At 44.1% G+C, this 23,781-nt stretch overlaps 1 protein-coding gene across 2 annotated transcripts in view; it reads left to right on the plus strand.

The window, feature by feature from the left end:
* LOC142011987 (ADP-ribosyl cyclase/cyclic ADP-ribose hydrolase 1-like) overlaps positions 1–4,755 on the plus strand; it is a 41,489-nt gene extending 36,734 nt beyond the window's left edge. For both annotated transcript variants that reach the window (XM_074991738.1, XM_074991737.1), the window contains one exon: positions 2,840–4,755. In XM_074991738.1, coding sequence (XP_074847839.1) covers positions 2,840–2,915 — 76 coding nt within the window. In that variant the 3' untranslated portion in view covers positions 2,916–4,755. The remainder of the gene's footprint in view (positions 1–2,839) is intronic.
* Positions 4,756–23,781: the final 19,026 nt, after the last annotated feature.

Here is a 23,781-nt window from a genome sequence, read left to right on the forward strand (position 1 = left end):
ATCCTACTGTTCTGCCCTGGCAGCCAAGAACAAGAGCTGTGTTTCCACAGGTCATAGCGCCTGGACCTGTGGGCACTAAATTTTCTATGGCTAGCCTCCCACACTGGAATTTGCTTCCTTACTGCTGGTTGACCATCTAGATCTGCTGTTCTGCCCATCTCTGTTGGGTGGGCCAGGGATCTATTGGGTGAGGGCTTGCTTGAGAAATAGTAGTAGTAATAGTACTTGGCACTTTCAACTATAATTGATTCCCCACTTCCATCATGCAGCAGCCTTCTCAGTAAGTGAAAGGGGAGGGCAGACTCTAGGGCTGGAAGGGACCTCAGAAGATCAAGTCCCATTACCTGCCTAAAGCAGGATCAACCCTAACTCAATCATCCCACCCAGGACTTTGCTCCTAGAGGGTTTTTAAGTTCTGGCTTGACAGAGATTCTACCGCCTCCCTAGGTAATGCATTCCAGTGCTTCACTACTCTTCTAGTGAATTTTTTTTCCTAATATCCAACCTAGACCTCCTCCACTGTAATTTTAGACCCTTGCTCTGACATCCATCATTACTGATAACAGGCTCTTTCTGTCTTTAGAGCCCTGCTTCAAGAAGTTGAAAGCTGCTATCAACTCACCCCTCACTCTTCTGCAAACTAAATAAGCCCAAATCCCCCACCTCTCTAGGAAAGGCTGATGTGCTCCCCAACCATTTTAATTGCCCTCCACTGGATCCTCTCCAGTGCATCCACATACTTTCTATCCTGAGGGTGCAAGGGCAGTACTTCAGATTTGGCCTTCAGAGCAGCTGTTGTCTGAACATTGTAGTGCTCACAAACAATGATATGAAAGTATTGAGGGAAGCCAGGGAAGATTTTCAAGGAACAGCTGTTCCCTTGCAGGAAACCATATGGTTGGAGTGTGTGCATATTAGGTTAGGAATCATTTGAGGTCCTATAGTTCTCTTCTTCCTTGTACTTGGCTTCTTCAATTAGAGTTGCCAGTTGTGGTTAGACATAGTCCTGGAGGTTTCACTGCATCATAAGATTACTCTCACATTTGAGATCATATTTCTGGAAAAGCCAGAGCAATTCTGGACAGCTAGCAAACCTACCTCAGGCCCATGCCTGTCAGGAGTTTGAGGAAGAATTGTAGGCAATTTTTGCAAGACTCAACCACAGCTACTGACAAGGAGTGGTATTTATAGGGCATTGTTTCCAGTTGCCAAGATGTGATCTGGTATCATCTTCAAGGGCTCATGGCAATGGAGGGGCAAAGAGAATAAGACTTCAGTGATCCAGAGCAGTGTTCTCTAACGTTTTCCATCCACAGGCAGAATGAAATTTGTTATGCACACAAAGGCATGGTGTACCACCAATAGAAAAATGCTGCTGGCTATGAGCAGCATGGGGCTCTGCTAATGAGCTGGGTGGCAAGTGACTCTCCCTAGGGCAACCCTGCAAGTACTTGTCTTACAAGGAACACTGACCAAGAGTTATCTAAATGGAGGAAGTTAGTTTTGGTAGTGATTTTGCTGTCCTGTCACTGAAGTTGTTAACCATCAATAAGAATATTTATTGAGAACAGCTTTCCTTATAGAAAGGTATGCTGATAGGAATATTTCCTGAGCATATAAAGAGTTAAACATCTCTATTCTGGCACCTGGGAACCTGACCAGTACCAAAGAGAATTTGCCAGATCCCAGGAGGTACCTATTGTCTAGCAGCATTACCAAACAGCTAAACAGCACAAAACATGAGCCAGAGCTGGTTGGTGGCTGTGAACAAGCTTTATGGGGCCACAGGAAATTTGATCACACCCATAAGTGATCATCCAGCAAGCTAAAACTCATTCCTGATTACAGATGTTGCCAACTAAGAGAGGTTCAGCCTGTACATTAACTTTTAGTCACTTAATTGAGTGACAAATTGGCTTGCAAAGGAGGATGACTGGACAAATGCAACATTGATATTAAGATTTTGCCTTCTGGAAGGCAAAGCCATTTCTTCCTCTTTGTAATATGCCTTACTGGGCCAGATTTGTGAGCACCCTGCACCTTGTCGAGTCATTTATACTCATGTGATGCATCATACTGCCAGATCAGGCTTTGTCTTTTGCATCCACTTTGTTCTCAAATGTAACCCTGGCCAACACTAGGGACTGAAACTATAAAGCAGGGAGCTGAAGGGCTAAGGATCTGTCACAACTCATAGCCCTTGGAGAGGAGCATCTGTAACATTTGGTGGTGGGTGGTACCCCATTGAGCACCCCAGGGTGGAAGACACTGGTTGAGGATTTTAGACAAACTCAGTCAACAATAAGCTTTCAAAAGCAACATGCTGACACTCAACCCCCACCACTTAAATGAAATGGGGACAAGCAGCATTTTCAACTTACTACGAAATGCTTCAGGCCAGATCTTCAGCTGCCAGCAAGTAGCATTGCTCCACTGAAACCAATGTAAATTGAGCTCAGCTGATTTATGTCAGCTGTACATTTGGCTTTTTCATAACTTATAGAATGGATAGATGCTTCCTATTTTTGTCAGGCAGTCAACGTGATGGTCTGGTAAGAACTCAAAACTGAGTCAGTGAAGAAATTTTAGTAATGCATCTGCATGCCTTTCAAATGGGCTTGTGGGTTTGGAAGAAAACTCACCACTGGTGTAAGATTGAAGAAAAGCACACCTCCCAGCTGTGTCTGGAGTAATTTTTATGGTCTTAAGAACTCAGGACTATGTAACATGTACTTTGACTTCCACGTGGTGCTTGATAATGGCTTTTTTATGATCAGTGGTATGATACTGAACAGCCAAAACAGCCACTAATGTTTGGGTTTGCTTTGTCTTGTCACAGGCCTGTGCAGCTGCTTCAGTGTGCAAGTGATCCTGATCATGCAGACTGCAGACTTTGCACCAACAGCATCCAGTGAAATGCTCCTGCATGTTGCTAAAATTATTCGTCAACTGCATAGGCTACTCAACAAGAGCACATGTACATAGTATAGAGTACTAGATAACAATGCTTTTATACACATTTATACTACCAGAAAAATTGTGGCATTAATAGATGAATGAAAAATGCTATTTTTGGTACAGTTACTGCTGACACTGACTTCCAATCTCTTCAGCCTGGGAGGCCAAGCATATAGTTTCAGAATGGTCAAGAGAGCCACAATCATTATTTCAGATAAGACTGAGCCCTGCTCCACTCTTTACCCAGCACAGGTGGGGCAAAGGGAGCAGAAGCCACCTGGAAGAGTCCCTGCTGGGGATTCGCAGGTGTAGGGAACACACAGGGAAGTGTCATAGCCACTTCTTCCCTTCCTTCCTGGCACATAGGGGAGTGTGGGAGGAAGAAAGGGGAAGGGTCTGGGACAGCTGTGCTCTGGCTATCCCAAGGGAGAAACGTGGTTCTTAGGCTATGTCTACACAAGGCAAAGTCAGTCAACTGCAGATGCCATAGCTAGAATCAATGTATCTGCACTCATGCTTACTTGCTTGTCCCTACTGAGGAAGGTCAACAGCAGACTCTTGCATCAGCCTCCTTTACTCCTTGTGTCTCGTGAGGAGTGCAGTGGTTGACTGTGACCTCCAAGAGGTTGATTTCATATGTCCCCACTAGACAAGTGAAATCAAACCCTGGAAGATAGACCCTGAGCAGGTTGATCTTCTGGGCTAGTGTAGCCAGACCCTTAGAAGGCTATTGCCAAATGGTGCAAGTTCCAGCAGCCCACAAGCTACTCTGAACTGTACCAGGGTAGGAATAGAAAATGAAAACCCTAGTCAGCAGCAGTTATCAGCTTTCTGCTTCTCAGGTGGTCTTGTCTAGTTGGGCAAGGAGGGGAGGGCAAGGCAGCCTCTCTTTTCTGGGCACTCTTATGCTTTGTCACTGCCAGTGAAAGCTCCAGAGAGAGGAGCTCGAGTCAAGCAACAAAGCCCAGAAGTGAGAAGTCTGAACTATTTGCAGTTCCCTACCCAGCCTAGTAGGTGGCTAGAAGGGAAGCTGCATAGCAGTTCCTGCAGGCCCCCAGAAGCCTTCCTGACCACATGGGACCTACTCCCAAGGCAGCAGTACTGATTCCACCTTTTCCTTTCAAACAATCACCAAGCACAGGTCAGGAATTCACATTTTTCAGTCAAATAAATTAAATATGTTTTCTTCCTAGCAAACACTAAGTTTATCAGCTGGCCCAAGCCACAGCTTGAACACCATTGAACCAGGTAGACAGAGATGCCAAATTAAGTAGTTTGCTGACCTTAGCTTCTGAGGTGGAAGGTGAACTTTTGTAGCATGCAAATTCCAAACACACATCTCTTGTGGTTTTGGTACCAGAGTCTTTTTTGCACTATTTATATGAAAATAAAGACTTAGAGCCAGGATCTGGCCTGGGCTCTATTCCCTTTGCACTACTCTGCTGCCATACAAAAGCTGGGACTTTCCCAACTTATGCAGATCCACAGATAGTATAACACCAGTATAAGCAGCAAATTGCTGCTTATTTAAGCACAGGGAGTTCATGGCACCTGCTGGTGATTCCCAGCCAGCTCTGAGGCTGGGCATGTTTACATTAAGTAGAATTTTAAAAGTCACTCTGACCTCTTGCTACTGCCATTAACTGATACTTGGATAACAAGTGTCATTTATTTCTGCCAAGAGAGTTGGAGAATTTAATATGGGCTTTTGTACTTCTCACAACAGCAAATGCTGACTGTAAAATCCATGTAAAAGTTACTGATTATAAATGTTTCTAATTCTGTACTGACTGGTTAATAAATGGCTGATTTTTAGTTGTGGTCCATGATTAAGAAATTTTCATATGGATTAGAATAGTCAGAAGAGTGGAATAATTTCAGAAGCATTTTTCTGTGAAAGTGTACTTGCATTATGAGAATAAGACGAAGGAAAAAAAAATCAGGAGACAAGAACTGCATCCCCCCCACTCCAAACAGATTTCGGTTTGTTTAGTTTTGCCTGCACACTGCTACATAATCTAGGGCATAGCCCCAGGAGTCTCTATGGGGCTGAAGCATTCTGTACCATGTCACCTTTCCTAGTAGCTGCCCCTTTAAGTGAAATTTGGCCCTCAAGTTTCTATCTTTACTGTACTATTCTACTGTACTAAATTAGAGTAACATTCCTCCCACTGGAATAACTTATCCTAGATAAGCGTTTTAAAGAACAGGAATTTCCAAAAAGGTAGCAATAATAGACTGTTAAGGCTTTTTTTTTTTTTTTTTTTTTTTAACACCATTATTTCACTTCACTGTCAAGAGTTTTTAACCCAATGAACTTTTGAACAAGAGCTGTTTTAACATACAGCACTCACCGGTGTCAATGAAGAAACCAGGGACTGATTGGGCCATAAACAGTGAACTACCTTCTTAACCCTATGGATAGGGCCTTCTAAAACATGGTTGAGTCAGTGGTGAGGGTGCAGGTAAGTTACTTCCACATACCTGTTCTGGAGACAGAGGATTCCATTCCTGAACACCATCTGTCTGGCATCTCATTCCGGCACTAAATGTGCTGAAACACTCAACCTCAAAATATTAAGAGTTATACACACAAAAGCATTTAGAGGATAGGCCACAACTCTCCTACTGCTAAGTTCTGTACCTGTTGCATGCACTGCCTCAGCCACTTGGTTCTCAGAGTGTACATCTACATTATTGGTTAGTCTATAAGGTGCCACAGGACTTCCTGTTGTACATCTACAGGAGTTACTGTTGTGGTCTGTTGATGTTTTGTCAGAACATCTCTTACATCTACACATAAAAGCAGATCAATCTCTTGATCTTCTCTGTTAACAAAGGGGCCCTCCAGAGCACCTACAGGATTTTTTGTAGACAGTCTGTCAACAAAATGCATTGCATTTAGATGCTCTGCAAGTTGTCAACAAAACCCCAGTTTTCTCTACCAAACTCTTCAGTGTAGACATAGCCACATGAAGCGCATTGTGGAGATCCAACCTTAATGGCACCTGAGCAATGTTGACTAAATAGTTAGCTTTTAGATTTACGCTGGTTATCACTGATTATACAATAAAACCTGTTAAACACATACTGGTTTTGGTCTCATCAGGAAACACACATTTCAAGGCAACACTGAACAATTAAATGGACAACTGTACTTTAATGAAAGCCGTTGAACATTACATTGTGCCAGCAGCAATATTTTTTGTTTATAGTCTTGGCAGACATTTCAGGAATTTTATCTTGCTGATTAAAATGGAGTATCTCTTGTACATGGTGAACTATATTAATGTTTCTTTGAGGGTATTTTATTTCAAAAGTGGGATGGAATGTATGAATTGTTGTAACAAACAGAGCAGGTAAGTCACATTTAATTTGCATTGAAACTTACTTTCTATAAATGTGGACAGATTATATTAAAGAATGATTGTGGCAGGAAGTTTCAGACAAAACACATGGAGAGTTTTTCCATAGGGGCATTGCTCAAAAACCCTATGAGGATCATGCAGTTGAGAGATAATACATCCTGAGCCTCCAGGTGCCTATATAATCTATCAAGGCTACTTATATAGCCCCCCTAACACTGAAGTAACTCAAAGTTACAACAAAGCCTGCTGCCAGCTTTGTCCACATATCTATTCTGGCAATACCATCACTGGACCTAACCAGGTTATTCACAGAGTCACAGGCACATTCTCATGTTCCTCAATTATCATATATGCCATCACACGTCAACAATGAATGCCCAGATACTTTGTATATTGGACCAACTTCAAGCTCTCTCAGACAGAGTTAATGGGCACAAAACAGACATCAAAACATTCCTGAGCCACAAACCAGTTAGTCTACATTTTAACAGAATGGCCCACTCCATTAATGACTTAAGAGTTTGCATCTTATTGATGAAGAATTTTCAGTCTGCTTTAGAAAGAGAAGCTGCTGAACTTTCATATTCAAATGCAACACATTAACATGTGGTTTGAACCAGGATGCAAGTTATCTGGGACATTAAAAGGGCTCTTTGGCATACTTGGCTTAATTTAATTCTTGACATCCCCCCCAACCCCTCTGCTCTCTGATTTGCTCACCTTGATAATTTTTTTCCCCTGCTCATTTGTCAACTTTGATTACTGTTTTTGGTGCTCTATGCCTTAAATAGGGAGCCTGTTCTGCTATGGCTGTAGTCTGAAGAAGTGGATCTGTCCCATGAAAGCTCACCTAATAAGTTATTTTGTTAGGTCTTTAGAGTGCTAGTGGACTGCTCTTTTGTTTTGAAGTAACTCAGTATCTCTTCTCTAATGTATTTGTCCTCACAAGAACCCCTGAGCTAATCAGAAGTGCTGTTATCCCTGTTTTGCAGCTAAGGAAATCAAGCACAGTGAGCTTTGGTTTAGTCACTTATGTCTCATCTGATATTTACAATGACACCTGTGTTGCCAAGGCAACAGGGTAAAAAACTAGGCAGGCTGAAGCACAGAGCAGGCATGTCAGAGCTCACCTATTTTGAGTTAACACAAGCAGAAACTTATAGGGAAGTTGATTAAAATGTACATATACATATGACAGGTTAAATCACAGAAGTCTCCTTGGCATGGTCTCACAGTGCACTAATCAAACCACTGATGCCCTCCTTCCTGCCCACTGGGGCTCCCCATCACCTTCTCCTGCACAGCCAGAAGCTCTGGTTTCCCTCAGCCATGCCACAGAGCTGGCATTACTGCCCCTCCTCAGATCAACACATCACTGAACCAGTTCAGTTCTGGGAGGGATCCGTTATAAGGTCTCAGCAACCAGGTAACCAACCCACCCCCCTCTGCCCCAAAAGAGGCAAAAAGCCTAAGTAAATCCTTCTTACCCAGTGTAAAGTTTGTTTTACACAGAGAAGGCTGCTCAAGTCATGTTTGCCCTCTATCAATGAAGGAGATGCACAGTGGTTGCCCCACCAGTTACCCCCCCACACTCAGGGAACAATTACTTACACAGGGCTTGATAATAAGAGTATAGGTAGTTGGATTTGCGTGGTTGCAAGTGAGTCAGCTCAAAGCAAATTACTAAAATAAAAACGAGAACACACCATCTAATCCTAATCCACAAGGAAATATTTCATGCAGACAGTTACCCTAAACATCTCTTTCACAAGCTAAGCAGCCTCTTCACTTGGGCCCAAGCCTTTTCCCCCATTCAGTCTTAGAGGCTTCCAACAGGCATCTTAGTACTAGGTAATGGGAGGGGGTGTCTCCTGGCATCTAGCAACTACCCCTATTGTAGGTATTCCCCTCTTATACGCAAGGCAGGAATTCTTTGTGCTTATTCAAGCTTCTCTCACCTTGGAGTTCAAAAAAAGGTTTCAGCATCAGGTGGCCTGGATACTTGCCTTTCTAGGACCAATCACAGCTTGGGCTTTTAGCAAGAATAAAGCATTCACAGGCTGTTGGATTGATCACCAAGATATTAAGTTTCCAGAGCATCAGTAATGGCCCTCATTAGCACATTTAGAACTACAGTCCTCTATTTCATATCTCTAACTTCACACACAAGAATCTGCAATTGTGACACAGTCGCTATCACTCCCCCCACAGGCTTCTGCCCTGCTTGGCAGTCTTGTGGGTGCCTCAGAAACTCACAGTGGCCCCTCTGTTGCCTTGGGGCTTTCCACAGACAAGGACCCCCAACTCACCAAGCTATGCTCACCACAGGCAAGTTCTATGCAAGGAACAAACAACCTCCCTTCAGCAGCCCTTAGGTTGCTCTCAGCTGTCTAGTAGGACAGCCCTCCGGGGAAGAGTGGCTGGAGCCCAGACCCACCCACTCCTATAGGTTCCAGCCCAAGGACTGGAACAGAGGCAGCCAGAGGGGTTTTTGCCCCTACCCCACACAGCAATCTTTCCCTGGGCTACTTCACACACCATTTCCTCCTAGAACAGTGGTTCCCAGACTTTTTGGCATTACACCCCCTTTTGATTTTTGAGAAACCCTCATGCCCCCCACACTCTTTTACAACAGTCCAGCCACCCCAGCTGCCTGCCTGAGCCAAGCCAAGCCCCAAAGCCAGGCATTACGAGCCTCTCATTTAACTCCATCTTCTTCCTTTCCCACAACCCCACTCACTCACCTTTGCAGGAGGTAGCTAGCTCCATGCAGGCCTTCACTAACTACCTGCTTTTTATAGCCCCCACAGCTGGTCAGCCACACGAAATAGCAGGAGCTGAGAGCTGGCAACAAGGGATTACTTTTCGTTAGGGTGTGAGAGACACATTCCTGGAATTTCTTCACACCCCAATTTGGGAAACCATGCTTTAGAACTATCTACTGTACCACCTTAGGTGTGGGGGCTTGTGGGGAAGCCTTTATATAGTCAGCCAACAGCTCTTTCCCTCACAACAGGTGTTCAGCTGGCTCTTCCCTGCAGGCTAGTCCTTAACAAGCCACAGTTGCCTCAGCTAGCTGATGGGCTGCACTCTGAAAATCTAGTTGGGAAACAGGAAGGCATTAATCCAGTCCCCAGAATACCTCCCTTCCTCCAGGCTTTTGCAGCCTGTTGGCTGTGGTCTGCCACAACATTTAGCAGATTGCAACTTTAAAATTGATATGTTAAAGGAGGAATTGTGTTAATAGCATCTTCAAGTTATGTACATTCAATTCATAAGCCCATTTTCATGAAGCCTGGCTGACCATGACACATATATAATCTATATTCAGCTAATGACTGACTACTAGCTGTTACTCAGAAGAATTCACCACTGGGCTGAGACCAGATATAGATACTTTCTTTCCCAAAATGAGATTTTCAGATAGTGATGACCAACTGATAATGGGGGGATTAAAATGGTCTAGGAAGTTTATTTTCCTTTCAAAACAAAAAAAGGCCAGCAGAGGGAGTAAGAAGATAGATTAGCAAGCCCCATCTTTGCTGGAAACTGTGCCAAAGAGAGGATGAAATCATGCCACACTCAGAAGCCATTTCTTAATGACAAGGTGGTTTCAGCTTTAGGATACAGATTAAATGTACTGCCAGAGAGTCCTTTCTTATTACATTGTCTGAGCATTGTTATACACTGTTGTAGAGTTCCACAGTTCTGTGGCGATGAGGAGGAGACTGGTGCAGGATGAGGCATGTGTAGACAATTGGGCTTTGTAGAGAGGATGGAACAAAACCATGTGGGTGACATGGGTTAGGGGAGGACTTATGAATCAAGCACTCCACAGCACCGTTGGCCTAGCTCCCTGTGCATCCACACAGCAGTTACATAGGAAGCCCTTGATTTGCCTGCTGTTTCTGTGTGCCGGTAAGCTGAAGCACCAAAGCTGGAGCAGCTTAATGTCTCTGCACAGTGAGGCTCTGTTACCCAAATGTGTCTCTACACACTGCTGTTTCAGTGAATTGGAGGTCTTTCAGGCCAGGTCTCCTACACAGCTGTGTACCTACTACCATTCTGGTTATCATGGAACCTGCTTCTTACACCTTCCAAATGATGATGGGCTATGTTTGTATTACACTCTGCATCTGCAGACCCTGTCAAATCTCGTTGCTAATTCTGGTAAGCATTTAGGGTGAGCATCCTGTTTGGCAGACAGGAAATCTGCAGCAAGGTGATTAAATGCCTTGCCCAAGGCCCAGCTGCAAGTCAGTGACAGAGCTGGCAACAGCACCCAGGGCTCCTGACTGCACACTCTGCTCTACCTCCTGGAGCACAGCTATTCTCCAGGAGTAACATGGTTAGTTTATTGACAGAATGTTCTAGCAGTGCTCTTTACCTCCCTCATATTATAAAGTGGGGCAAGTTAGTCTGTTTTATCACTTACAGCATTTATGATAGAGCCCAGTCCCGGGCCCATCAAAAGTCCATATCTTTGGTAATAAATTGCAAAGTGGCAGAAACTTCATGACAAGACAGAAATCAGGATTTTCCCTAACAGTATTCTGTCCTTTTGGTGATTCACTTCTGTCTCCAACCTTTGGCAGCTCTCTCTCACTGGCTTCTTACTCTGTCAATACATACACAGCCTCACACTGAACTGGATATGTATTTGTCTTCCATGGGATCAGCATCAGGTCTGTTCACCTGTTTTCTGGCCAATTCACATCACCTGTATAACATACATCCATCACAGAATTTAGCTCTGAAGAGGAGGCCAGACTGGTTTCACCACAGTAACTATAATCCATTGTTCAGTGTGTACTAGGCTTCCTTTGCTAAGCTGCTGATCTTCAGCCGCTTAGACTCTGCTAAAGCTATCGCATATGGAGTTTAATCTTTTATCTCCATCTCTAGAGACTCATGCTTCAGCTTGGGAGGTTTTTGTTGCAATAGTTACACAGTCATATTTATTTCACAGGAATGTCAAAGGTGTAAGAGAGGGCAGAACATGGCCTGAGGAGTTTGCCTCAGTTACTCTGCCTGTTTCCACCACAATCCTGTTTCCCCTCTCCCAAAGTGTGGCAATCAAGGGTTCCAAGTGGGAGTGCAGATAATCACAGAATCACAGAGCTGGAAGGGACCACAGGAGGTCATCTAGTCCAGCTCCCTGCTTCAAGCAGGATCAACTCCCACTAAGTCATCCCAGCCAGGACCTTGTCCAGCCAGTACTTGAAAACCTCAAGGGATGGAGAATCCACCACCTCTCTAGGCAACGCATTCCAATGCTTCACCACCCGCCTGGTGAAGTAGTTTTTCCTAATATCTAACCTACACCTCTTCCTCTTAAACGTCAGACCATTACTCCTTGTTCTGCCATCTGATGCCACTGAGAACAGTTTCTCACTCTCCTTTTTAGACTCCCCTTCAGGAAGTTGAAGGCTGCTATTAAATCACCTCTAAGTCTTCTCTTCTGTAAACTAAACAAGCCCAAATCCCTCAGCCTGTCCTCGTAGGTCTTGTGCTCCAGCCCCTTAATCATTTTTGTTGCCCTTCACTGAACCTGCTCCAGCAAATCCATATCCTTTTTATACTGGGGGGCCCAAAACTGGACACAACATTCCAGATGTGGCCTCACCAGTGCCAAATAAGAGGAATAACTACTTCTCTAGATCTGCTCGAAATACTCCTCTTAATACACTCTAGTATGCCGTTAGCCTTCTTGGCTACAAGGGCACACTGTTTACTCATATCCAGCCTTTCATCCACCATAACCCCTAGATCCCTTTCCATCATACTGCTGCTGAGCCAGTCGGTCCCTAGCCTGTAACAATGCTTGGGATTCTTCCTCCCCAGGTGCAGGACTCTACTCTTCTCCTTGTTGAACCGCATCAGATTTCTTTTGGCCCAGTCCTCCAATTTATCCAGGTCCCTCTGGATTCTCTCTCTACCTTCCAATGAATCTATCTCTCCTCCTAGTTTTGTGTCATCTGCAAACTTGCTGAGGGTGCAATCCAGTCCCTCATCCAGGTCATTAATAAAGGTGTTGAATAACACTGGCCCCAGAACCGAGCCTTGTGGCACACCGCTTGAAACAAACCATCATCCAGATATTGAGCCATTGACCACTACCCATTGGGCCCGACCATCAACCTGGCTTTCTATCCATCTTATAGTCCAAGGATCCAATCCATATTTCCTTAACTTATGGACAAGAATGTTGTGGGAGACCATATCAAAAGCCTTGCTGAAGTCAAGGTATATCACATCCACTGACTTCCCCATGTCCACAGAGCTTGTTACCTCGTCATAGAAGCTAATCAGATTGGTCAGGCAGGGTAGTGTTAGGGTGAGCTGAGGGTAGTGAAAAGCAGTTGAGATTGAGCTGTTGAGTGGATCAGTGGAGTGTGGATGGGGATTTTATTACTTAGTCCCAAGCTTTTTTATTCTTCAGGTTTATGTGGCATACGGAGTCTAACAACCTTAACTTAAAGTTAATGGCCATTTTATTTTGAGTGGTGCTAGTTGAATTTGATTCCCTGATGGACAGCATTGCAAAATGTGTCAAGTCTGCAAGGTAAGTGTTTCTAATTGCTACTCACTGCATCAGGAAAACTGCATTCTTAAAATTGGCATTATGTGCAACTAGTTTAGGCAAAGCTGGATGTGTCTTTGCACTGTCATGTTAAGTCAGCGAGTCAGAAATGGGAGAAATGACTTATCTTTAAGAATATTAACATTTTCACCTGCTGATGATTTGCAATGAAATTTCAAGCAGGTGGAAGCATGAAGACAGAGCTGCTCAGAACAGTCTGCTACCTAAGGGAAAATCTTAGTGTGTTGCCCTTTCCTCCCTACCCTCAGAGACCTAGGCAGGTTGCCCTGGTATCATGAGTGAATGGTGTTAGAACCTGGTGGGTACTGGGTCATAAAGCCACTGAAATTTGGCCCAGCCACCACTCTGACCTGATGCAGGGCAGGTGGGCCAAAACTTCCACCCAGGAGACAGCTGCCCAGAAATCTGCCACCCTAGGCAAGTTTCTTGTTTGCTTATAGTGTGACCTCAGCATGATGACAAAAAATGTTCTTGCTTTCCCAGGAGATGATGATGATTATAATCACTCATTGCTGACAACAGAAATGCTTGTTGGTGAATGAACTCAATAGTTTCACATTAGCGCATGCAGCAATGTATCTCTCTAGCTACAAATGAAAACGTTTTAATGAATATTACTTAAAGCAAGTTAAAGATCATCCAGGTATTTCTTCAGCTACTTTCTTAGCCTGTTCTCTCACCACATACAAGTATGTTAGGTAAGTCCATGTGCCAACACTCCAGTATTTACATGTGTCTCTTGAGAGGCCTTCAGATATCCCTGTTCAGTTATCCAGCCATACAAGCCATCTTCTTGTCTCAGGCTTCTAAGGCAGATATGAAGTCCTATGACACTTGTAACAGTAGAAATCCTATATTGGCTGTCTCAAAATGGCTGTGGCTGAGCTCCAGCCAAAGCGATAGTGTAACTGAGATGCCATGATGGCTGTGTGCGTGACACATGTTCTCAGATAGTCCTTAAAGGGCTATGGCTTTGGAAGACCCCTGACGGAAGAAGTAACCTGAGAGGAAGGGTAGGGAAATGGTGCTTCCTGGCCATGGGCAATGGAAACATTTACCGAGTCACCAGCATCAGGAGGCAAGCTGCCTCTGTTCCCTTTTCCAGCCTGTTCTGCTGTTACTGAGCTCATGCCTGTGACATCACCCTAGGGACCCCATTCACCTGTGCTAGTGCATCAAGAAGGAGACAAGGAGAGCAGCCAGCAATACTCCGCTGTTTGGGCAGGACATGGCCATAATAAATTTGCCTTGAGGCAGTACACACATAAACAAACTATAGTGAAATGAATTTGGATATTGGATCTATTGGTGTATACCATCTTACAGCTACTAGGCCAGGTGCAGCACCTTTGCGCTGCCCAAACTCTTAGCTTAGACCAAACCACACTTAGAACAGCTCTGACAAGATGTTGGAGCCCTTAATCTGGGGTCTTCCCAAGCACCAGTCTAGTCCCTGGTGTGTTCTAATTTATGCTCCCTGCCAACTCCAAGCAGCAATGCTGGCACCAAGAGCAGGTGAAATAGAGTTTTCATCACACCCCTTTTTCTCTGGTTACAGCACCTGTGCTATTCTCCAGGGAATGAGACGAGACAAAATAGGATCTACCCTGGATTTGCCAGAGAACTCCTCCATGGGCCGCACAAGGTTCCTATAGTGCAGCAACATAGCTGAGGATCTGGCCCTTATTTTCCAGCAGCGAAGAGCGTAAGTGCTCTGTTGTGGTTTACAACATTAACAGTGAATGAATAACACGCAGCAGCACTGTATTTTTCTCATTCAATCTGTACCAGGCTTTTGAGCCTTCTTTTGATATATTTTTATATACCATTGTAGGAAACTAGGAATGGCAATATCCATAAAGACCTAGAGGGCCTAGGTAAGGTCATCCACACAGCATTAGAACGTGTTTATATGTGCACAATCTTTGCAGAGCTTTGTTATGTACAACTTTCCTAGGCAAAACTGCCAACAAAGCCTGTAGAGAGACAAGATAAGTGCACTAACATGTTTTATAGGACCAATTGCTATGGTGAGAGAGCGAAACATTCAAAGCACACAGAACTCTGTGTGAGGTCTGGGAAAGGTGTTCCCAGCACCACAGCTTGTCTCTCTCACCAGCAGAAGCTGGTCCAGTGAAAGATATTACTCCAGTCAGCTTCCCTCTCTCTCATGCCTTGGAAATAACACAGTTATGAATGATTATGCTGTATTCAATAAAATCAGCAGGGGTTGGTGGTTTTGGAACAGTTTGGCATTTCTTACCTTCTTGGAGATATTTGTGAAATACTAGAAGATAAATCTGACTTGAGTGCCTTAATGAAGTCAACTAGCAGAAGACTTAGTTTTAACAGCATCCTTCCTTGGCAAGCATGTACAACTCTTACATTATTATGGCCATGTTATTTCACTGTAATAGGTGCAATGCCATCACACTTAGCAAAAGAAACATCAGTCTGCACTAGCAACAGAAATCAAACAAATTGTTCTTCCTTGGGGTGTTTCTGGCTATAAAATCAGCAATAAAGCCAAAAGAATATGTGTGTTTTGGACTAGCCCTTCCGTTGGTCTCTCACGGGTGTGTCACACAATGGAATTGGGACTTTTCATTCTCATATCTACACGCACGAAGACAAACTCCACCCAGACAAACATACTGTAGAATAGCATTCATTCAAACTGTGAGTGGCGTGAACTAGATGAGAATTTGAGTCACTGCATTCTGATGAGACTATAAATATGTCAGTGCACTGTATGTTTGCCATGCATCCTTGTATATCCCAACTTCAGACTACAGCACCTACCTATTTGTACTGTGCTGAGGATTCTGGTCCAGGAATAGGGCTCTTCAGCAGTACAATACCACAAATAATAAATAATTATAAAGAAACCATTGCCTTGTCATTTGAGATGAGCTAGATTTGCAATTTTAAGACTTTGAATTGAAACTTCCCCCAAAGTGCTGGGTGTTTAGATGTTGAATTCTTAATCAGACCAACTTCTGCTTACAGTGGCTGCCACTAAAAGTGCAAGACAGGAAACAGATACCACATTATTGTCACCATTGGTTCTGATTAGAAGTTTTTCAGTAGCGCATGAACTGTGCTATGTCTGATAGTCTTAGAGCTGAACCCAGGCCAACCATATCCTCTCTGTTGCGGCAGCAGCAATCTGTGAACAACTTGAAAGCATGATAGTGGGGACACTCCCACTACCAGAGCCATCCCACATCCCAGCCATAGGATGAACTGGAGCTGCCGCCCCAGACCCTGGGCTTCTGGGGGGGCCCTGCAGCAGCCTCCCCAATCATCCTGTGAATGGGAAGGATGGAGTGCTACCTGGGGCTGAGAGCTAGGCAGCAGAGGAAAGAATGATTGTTACCCCTCCCGCCTACACTCCCCATGTGGGCGGCAGGAGTGGCAGCCTGCTGTGCCCCACATCATGCTCCTAGCTTGCTGTGCCTCCCTTCTCTACGAGTGGGAGGTGGGCAACAGGGGGTGCATCAGGCTTGCAATCAAGGCTTAAAGTCTCACCAAATATTTCCCTGAGCCCCAGAACTCCAGCTTTGTGGGGCATGCTGGGACTCCCAAGGGTTTGAAAATATTTTCCAGAGCTCTGCTCCGTATGCCCTTTTCTGAATTTGAACCCTGATTGCAATAATGCACCTTGGAGAGGAAGTGTTAGTAAGATTTTTCCCAGTGTGGTGTAGGGATAACCTGCCTGCACTGATTTTTCACACTGCCAGCTTGAGCACTGAAACCTCCTGCTTTGTGCGTGCAAAACCCCACTTTTCAAAAGCTTCCCACTATTTCTTGTTCATTGAGCACCAACAGTGTGGTTAGTGCTGTAAAACCTTGCAAGGTAGAATATCTTTGCTCCAAAGAACTGCTAGTTTTCTCAGAGACAATGGCAGAACTCAAACGACGACTCTACGCCAACAGGGGGTTCAAGATCAAATCCGCTGGCTTGTAGAAGGATACCCTTTAGTTTTTATGTGGCTCTCGGAGAGCTCAAGAATCAGGTTTTTACAGAAACTCATTAAACATTATAGTCACTAGCAGCCTGATTCAAAGGCTCATTGACATCAATGTGCACTTTGAATCAGGCTCTATAAAAATATAAAAGCACTTTTTTCCAATGATAGAATTGGATGTCACCCCAAACATATGAGCAACAATACATCAAACAAGTACTGCAGTCACAAGGTGTTTCTAAAAATCAGGAGATTAAACTGTTCTCTTTTGAGCTCCTGCAATTGGCGGCTGAAATGTGAGGTGACTGTAACAGGTCAGTGAAAGCTTGCAATTGGACAAAATTGCTTGCTGTTTGCCATCCCAAAATTATGTATTTAGACTGGTTTAGGCATGTCTAGTGGAAACAAACCGAATACTGATACAAACAAGAAACTCTGCTTCTGCCTGTGATAAACCAGCAGTCCCAGCATGAGGGCTATTGCTTCACTGCAACCTGAACTGGATGCTAAAGAAGTGTCACTTTAAGAGAAATCTCTCCACTCCACTGTCCAGAAACAGAAGTCATTGTTTTATCTTGGAACTCCCCCTTGCCCCCATCCTCTTTCACAGGCCTTCTTTTACCACAACCCGAGTCCACTATGGCTTTTTAGGTCAGTCCATTAATTTGTACAAGTGTCTTTACCTTAAAAATACCGTGCAGCCTGTTAGTACTGGAGGACACTGGTTCTGCCCTATACGTTCCCTCCTACTTGAAACAAATCACTTCTGGAGAAGTCTGAGATGGCAATACTTGAGTTGCTAGCTTGGCAGTGCCTCCAGGGCCTGAACTTTGGAGAGCAGGGAGGAGCATGAGCCATGGATACATAGCTGACATTGAAGCTGTGTATGGCTCTGATAAAGGCAGTCCTCACCTGGTAATTTTGAAATGGTCAGTTTTTGAGAGTTGCAGCTATAAGCATGTTGTGCAGACATATTCCACGTGTCCAGAGATTTTTTGTAAAATGGCATGATTTTTAAGCCATTTAATAGATTTGGGCTTTTTTTCATTTGTCTTCTGGGTTTTGAATGAAGAAGGTGCATTTGGCCACCTTTTCCAGCTTTTCTCTGAAAACATAAAAGCTAAAATCTCATTTTATTTTACTGAATTTGGAAATTCTCCCATCATCAGTGCACTGCAGAAGTAGGGCCTTCTAGAGAAACACCACAGATCACAAGACTTGAGAGCAAATAGAAAGTTGACAGTATTGTTAGCTCACATATTTAGTCTTGTAAACGCATGTTTTTTTTTTTTCCTTTCCTTTTAGTCCTTTTTGCACCTATCTTTCTTTTATTGTTTTCTTCCATTCTTTCTAAATAGGCGGCCTTCCCTCAGCTTTAGAGGCCATGTAAATTACCCTAACCTGAGCCTAAACATGCCAGTCAGAGCACAACATCACTACAAAACAGGACAGGCAGTGAAGAATGCAACTGAAACATTGAGGGGCATTTAGTTAGCAGGATGCAATTTCTCAGTTGGATTTTGGCCAGGAAATCATAAGATAAATTCTTTATATTTATAAAGCTAGCAACATGAGGCATCTGATGACCACAGTTTAATCAAAAACTTGCTTTTATATGTCATTATCTAAAAGACTCCATCGACAAGACACATCTTTATTTATGGTCACAGTATGACACAACCTAACACTACGATAGAGAATTGTTTCAGTATCAGCTCAAAATAGACCATTCCTTCTGATATAAAACAGAGTCCAACATTCTAATGCCAGCCTTCTGGTTCCCCTGGCCAGAAGTGGCCTTGTCGTCGTCATTTTACTTCTGTGTCATTTGTGCAGGGTTTAAATGCAAAGTCTGTGAATTCAAAGCTCAGTACAGTAGGTTAATACACTCATCCCTCATTAAATGAGTACTTTACTTACGAGTACTCACTAAACCGAAGGACACATATACCTACCTTTGTTCACTAGATGAGTGAACTGCCCCTGCTAACATGAGCCTTACCCCCTCCCCGCAGACCCAACCTGCCACAGCCTGAAACCCTGCCAGACCCTCAGACCCAACCTGCTGCAGCCTTAACATCCCCTCCCCACAGACCCAACCCACCACCAGGTTTTAATCCTCCCTCCCGCTCATGGCCCCAAACTGTCCCCAGACTTTAACCCTCCCCAACACACCCCCCAAACCCAAGGTTCACTTACCTTTCAAAAGCAGCACCACTTGCTGCCGCTCCCTCACTGATTTACAAGTACTTGGAACGAATCAGAGACTTTTACATGTATTTTAATGGGAATTTAGTGTCCCTCTTGTGAGTTTTTGTCAATGAGAAGAAATTTGGGAACCAATTGTGCTTGTATAGCGAGGAATGAGTGTACTGCTGTATTTTCCATGCAAAAAGGTTGGATGGGATTCTCCCTCCTGCAGCAGCCATTTCACACTGCTGCAGCGATACAAAATCTCTTAGCTTATAAAGAGAGGACTACTCCAGTGCAGGATGTGCACAGGATGACATCTCAAATGTCTTTGGACAGGGAGCAGGAAGGAACTTCCAATAGCATCTGCAACTGTGGATATTCTCAGCCCCTGCAGAATAGTCCAAAGGCATTCCTAGGCTTGTCCAGGAGCATGCCACCCTTGTAGCAAGCCAGATGGAAAGGCACAAAGGTACCTTTCCTCTCCTGGGCTGCCCCTCCTGGAGACAAAGCAGAGATTCTCAGCCAAAATGTGATTGTCCATACAGGTAGATTACTGAAGATCAAGGAGCAGGGGAGAAGATGGAACCAAAAAACAGCAAAGACCAAAACAACCAGAATACCCCATGACAAGAAAGTAGCCTGTTAAAGCCTTCCTCTTGATTCACATCATGGTGTTCCCTCGCCCTTTCACATTTACAGGTGCACCACACACTCACAGTGCTGCTGAGACCAACCACAGGCCCTGGGGCAAGGTGGGAGGAGGGCCCAGCCAATGGCAGAAGGGGCATAGCCTATGGCATTTGGCTCTCAGTGCTGCTGGGATTGCATTGCGGACACTCCCACTCAGCCAGAGCTGTACTGCCATGTAAATGCAAAGGGGCCTGGAGCTATAGCTGTCACCGCTGCTACTTTGAAAGGCTGGGGGCAACTGCCCTGTCCTTTGTTCCCCCTCACCCTGTCAGGGGGCCTGACCAGGCAGAAAAAAAATTTATACATTGACTTTACCTTAAAAGCCCTCAAGTACTTTAGTCCCTGGTCTTAGTTTTTCAATATAATCTCCTTTTAGCCCCATGCTGTTGGCATTCCATAGCAGTACGGAATCTCTCAGCTTGAAAAAGATAATTGATCGAAAATTTCTGGGTTTTAATTTAATATCTGGTGCAAATCTTTTCCAGCCTGACTCTCACAAACCAAGCACAGAATTGTGATACAAACATACAGGCTGGCATGTTTCAGCTTCTCAGTATGCAGCCTAGTCTATCTGAGGTGTCCACTAACTGTAAGTCACTTTGTGATTTCCCTGGTGGCCTGGGAATGCAAGACTAATGACATGTATCATGACTGCACAGTGACAGAGAAGATCAAGGGCTGATCAGGTTAAAAACCAACCACGTGGCAGCAACTTTCTGGACTGTCTTCCCACATATCTGCCCCACCTCTTTAACACCTCTCTATCTTGATAACTAGCTGTTTCTATGGCCTTCGGTAAGCAAGCTTGGAAGCAAACTAGAGAAAGCATACTAGTAGCTACAGAAGCCCAATAAATCTCTCACGGAGGGCAAGTGCAGCTTTCCAAAGAAACCAATGGCATATGCAGCCTTGTTAATTAAATACATTGAGCTCCAATTCTCCCTTCTCTTCCCACTTGCAGTGGCTTGCTAAGCAGGACAGAACTCAGATGGGGTGAGGGCTATGGCCTCTTGTTACTTCTTAACATTAGCAGAAGCCTGAGCGCCCAAGTCTACAGAGTCATGACATTGGAGGGAGCATACTAAGGGCCTTGGCCGTTCTGCAGCATCATTCCTGCTTGAACTCATAAGGATTTTCCAGTGCAGGATAGCACTGACCTCAGAATTCTCCTACTCTACTTTCGCCTTTGGGGGCTGAGGGTAGCAGGTAGGGTTGAAGTGTCCCCCTGGCTCCTCAGGAATCTATTCTGAAATAGCATAGGGAGCCATGCAGGCTCAGTAGACCTCTGCACAGAACCTCTGGCTCCCTGCTGGGGCCTCGAGACCCACAGGATTCCTTGGCCCATTCATGGAGGTGAAGGTCAAAGGCCCAAGTATGCTCCATGGGAGGGTGTGAATAAAATGACACCACCCCAATATTATGATTGCAAGGAGACGGCGAGCTAAAGCTTGAGGTGTTTCCTCTCCTTTTGAAGTGGAACATTTTCATACAGAGTTTGAGCTGGTCCTCAGTTCCTAACCAAATTACTACCACCCTGGGAAATAGCCTGGAGGAAACAAAGAAAACAGTGTATGACAATGGACTGGAAAGAATGCCAAGAACATGAGCGGTACAGCAGCCCCTAGCAAATATGGAGCTGCTCCATCTAGGGCGTCAGCAGAAGGGAGAGACAGAAAAGGGAGAGTTCGTTATCTGATCTGTCATGTCCACATGAACTGACAGCAACGGTGTAAAATGTGTCATGACTGAAGTTTGATTCGCCTTGCTGACTGGCTGGATGCCGGTGAGCTGATATCAGGTGGTAGGGACTCATTGGTTCCCTCTGGGCAAGGGGAAGGGTGAGTTGAGTTGGCAGCAGGATGCATGAGTCACATTCTATTCTCTTGAGGGCAATTAGGCAACGTGTTCAGAGATTAGGTGTATAACTGGTACTGCTGCCAAATAGAGCAATGAGTAAAGTTGGCCATGAAAGGCATTGAAATGCATTAAAGAAAAGGCGGCCTGTAGTGAAAGTGAGTGAAAAAAAACCCATTGAAACAAATAAACTAGAAAGGAACTAAAGCTAAAAGGGCTTCACATTTCGAGGAGCCTTAGCGCTGGCCTACAATGCGGTACCACAGTGAATTCAGGCACCCATAATACAACTTGGTGGACACAGTGCCTTGATGCCTAGTATCTGACGCCACAGTATGAATTGCAAGTGGAAAATTGTGAAAAGTGTTTTTCATAAAATTGGAGGCTGTTTTTGAAAATCAGTCCCAAAATCTCCCTTAAAATCAGGATGTATGTCAGAATGAATAGAAATCATTTTAAACAATGCAACATTATTGGATGGGATGAAGCACTGATTCCACTTTATATTTCACTACAGGTCAAACCTCTCTCATCCGGCACCCTTGGGACCTTGGTGCTGAACAAGGGAATTTGCCAGAGAACAGGTCAATATCGTCTAGCACATTACCAACACTTTCACTGCTTAGTGGGCTTGTAGGAGACATTTAGGGGTAAATTACAGCTAAATAACAGCACAGACTACTGACAGCCAGGACTGGTGGCTGCAAACAAACTTTATAGGACCACAGGAAAGTTGGCCATACTCATAAGTGGTCATCTGGCTAACTAAAATCATGCCAGATTACAGATATTGCTGGGTGAGAGAGTTCTGGATTAGAGTGGTTCAGCCTGTACAAAGCTTTGAGAGTTCTTAGTTGTGGGTGTTTGCTTATTTTTTTCATTTAATAGACAATGGGCATAGTTAAGAAGTTCTTTGATGTGCCAGACTGGCTACCAGTTCTGTGATTGTTTCCCATTTTAAGGCAATCCCCAAACCTTTACTATCTCTAAGACTAGAATGAATTTTCCAAGTCTGACAGATTACACTGCTTTTGTAGTTAAAAAACTCATCTCTCCCATCAACAGAAGTTGGTCTAATAAGATATTTCGCTCACCTTGTGGCTACTCTAGTTATCCCGATAAGATTTCCTGAGCCAAATGCTAATGCTAAAACTATCTTTGCTTTTGATTTCTTTTCTTCTCCTAATAGCAGGTAGTCTTTGGCAAAAAAAAGGGTTTAACCGCTAGAATCCAAACCCAGGGGTGAGGATATAGCATGTATCTTAGATCTTTACACATGAGATTGGGCTAATTAATTACTAATTATTAGTCTTCCCCCATTTTCTAAGGAGCCAGAAGTACTGTCTCCTCAGCCTGTAGAGCAGTGTTTCTTAACCTTGTGGTTACACCAAGTTCTTCCACGGGCTATATCAACTCATCTAGCTATTTGCCTAGTTTTACAACAGGCTACATAAAAACACTAGTAAAGTCAGTACAGTTTAAAAGTTCATTCAGACAATGACTTGTTTTCTCTGCTTCATATGCCTTACGCTGGGAAATAAAGTACAGTAGAGTCTCACCATTCACAAGGGCTCTGTGTTGGGAAGCAGCGGCTGCTGGTGCTCCCTGCCCAGGATCCTGGGGGAAGCAACATCTGCTGGCACTCTGTGCCCAGGAGAAGCAGCCGCTCCAGCTGCTCACAAATAATTGAATTTGTGAACATTAGGTTTGTGAATATTGAGACACTACTGTACAGTATTTCTATTCTAATTCATTTATCTGATAATATGATGTAGAAAGTCAGTAAATTTTCAGCAGCAGTCTTGTGATAGTTTTGCATGTTTTTGTAAGTAAGTTTTTAAGTGAGGTGTAACTTGGTGATATGCAAAACAAATCTGACTTCTGAAAAGGGTACAACAATATGGAAAGGTTGAATGGCACTTATTTCAAGAACTCAGATTACCTTAGGACCACATTTCTCCACCAGTGGTGTGTGTACTCTGAGGGGGTCTGCAAGAGAAGGCTGAGGGTAATTATACATTTTTTGAAAAAGGGGTACTTAAACTTTTTTTTTTTTTTTTTTTAAAGAAGTACCCCTTTTTCAAAAAAAATGTATAAGTACCCTCAGCCTTCTCTTGCAGAGTCTTCTCTTCTCTAGAGTATC

Source organism: Carettochelys insculpta, chromosome 4, assembly GCF_033958435.1.
Source record: "Carettochelys insculpta isolate YL-2023 chromosome 4, ASM3395843v1, whole genome shotgun sequence".
In the NCBI taxonomy this organism is placed as follows: Eukaryota; Metazoa; Chordata; order Testudines; family Carettochelyidae; genus Carettochelys; species Carettochelys insculpta.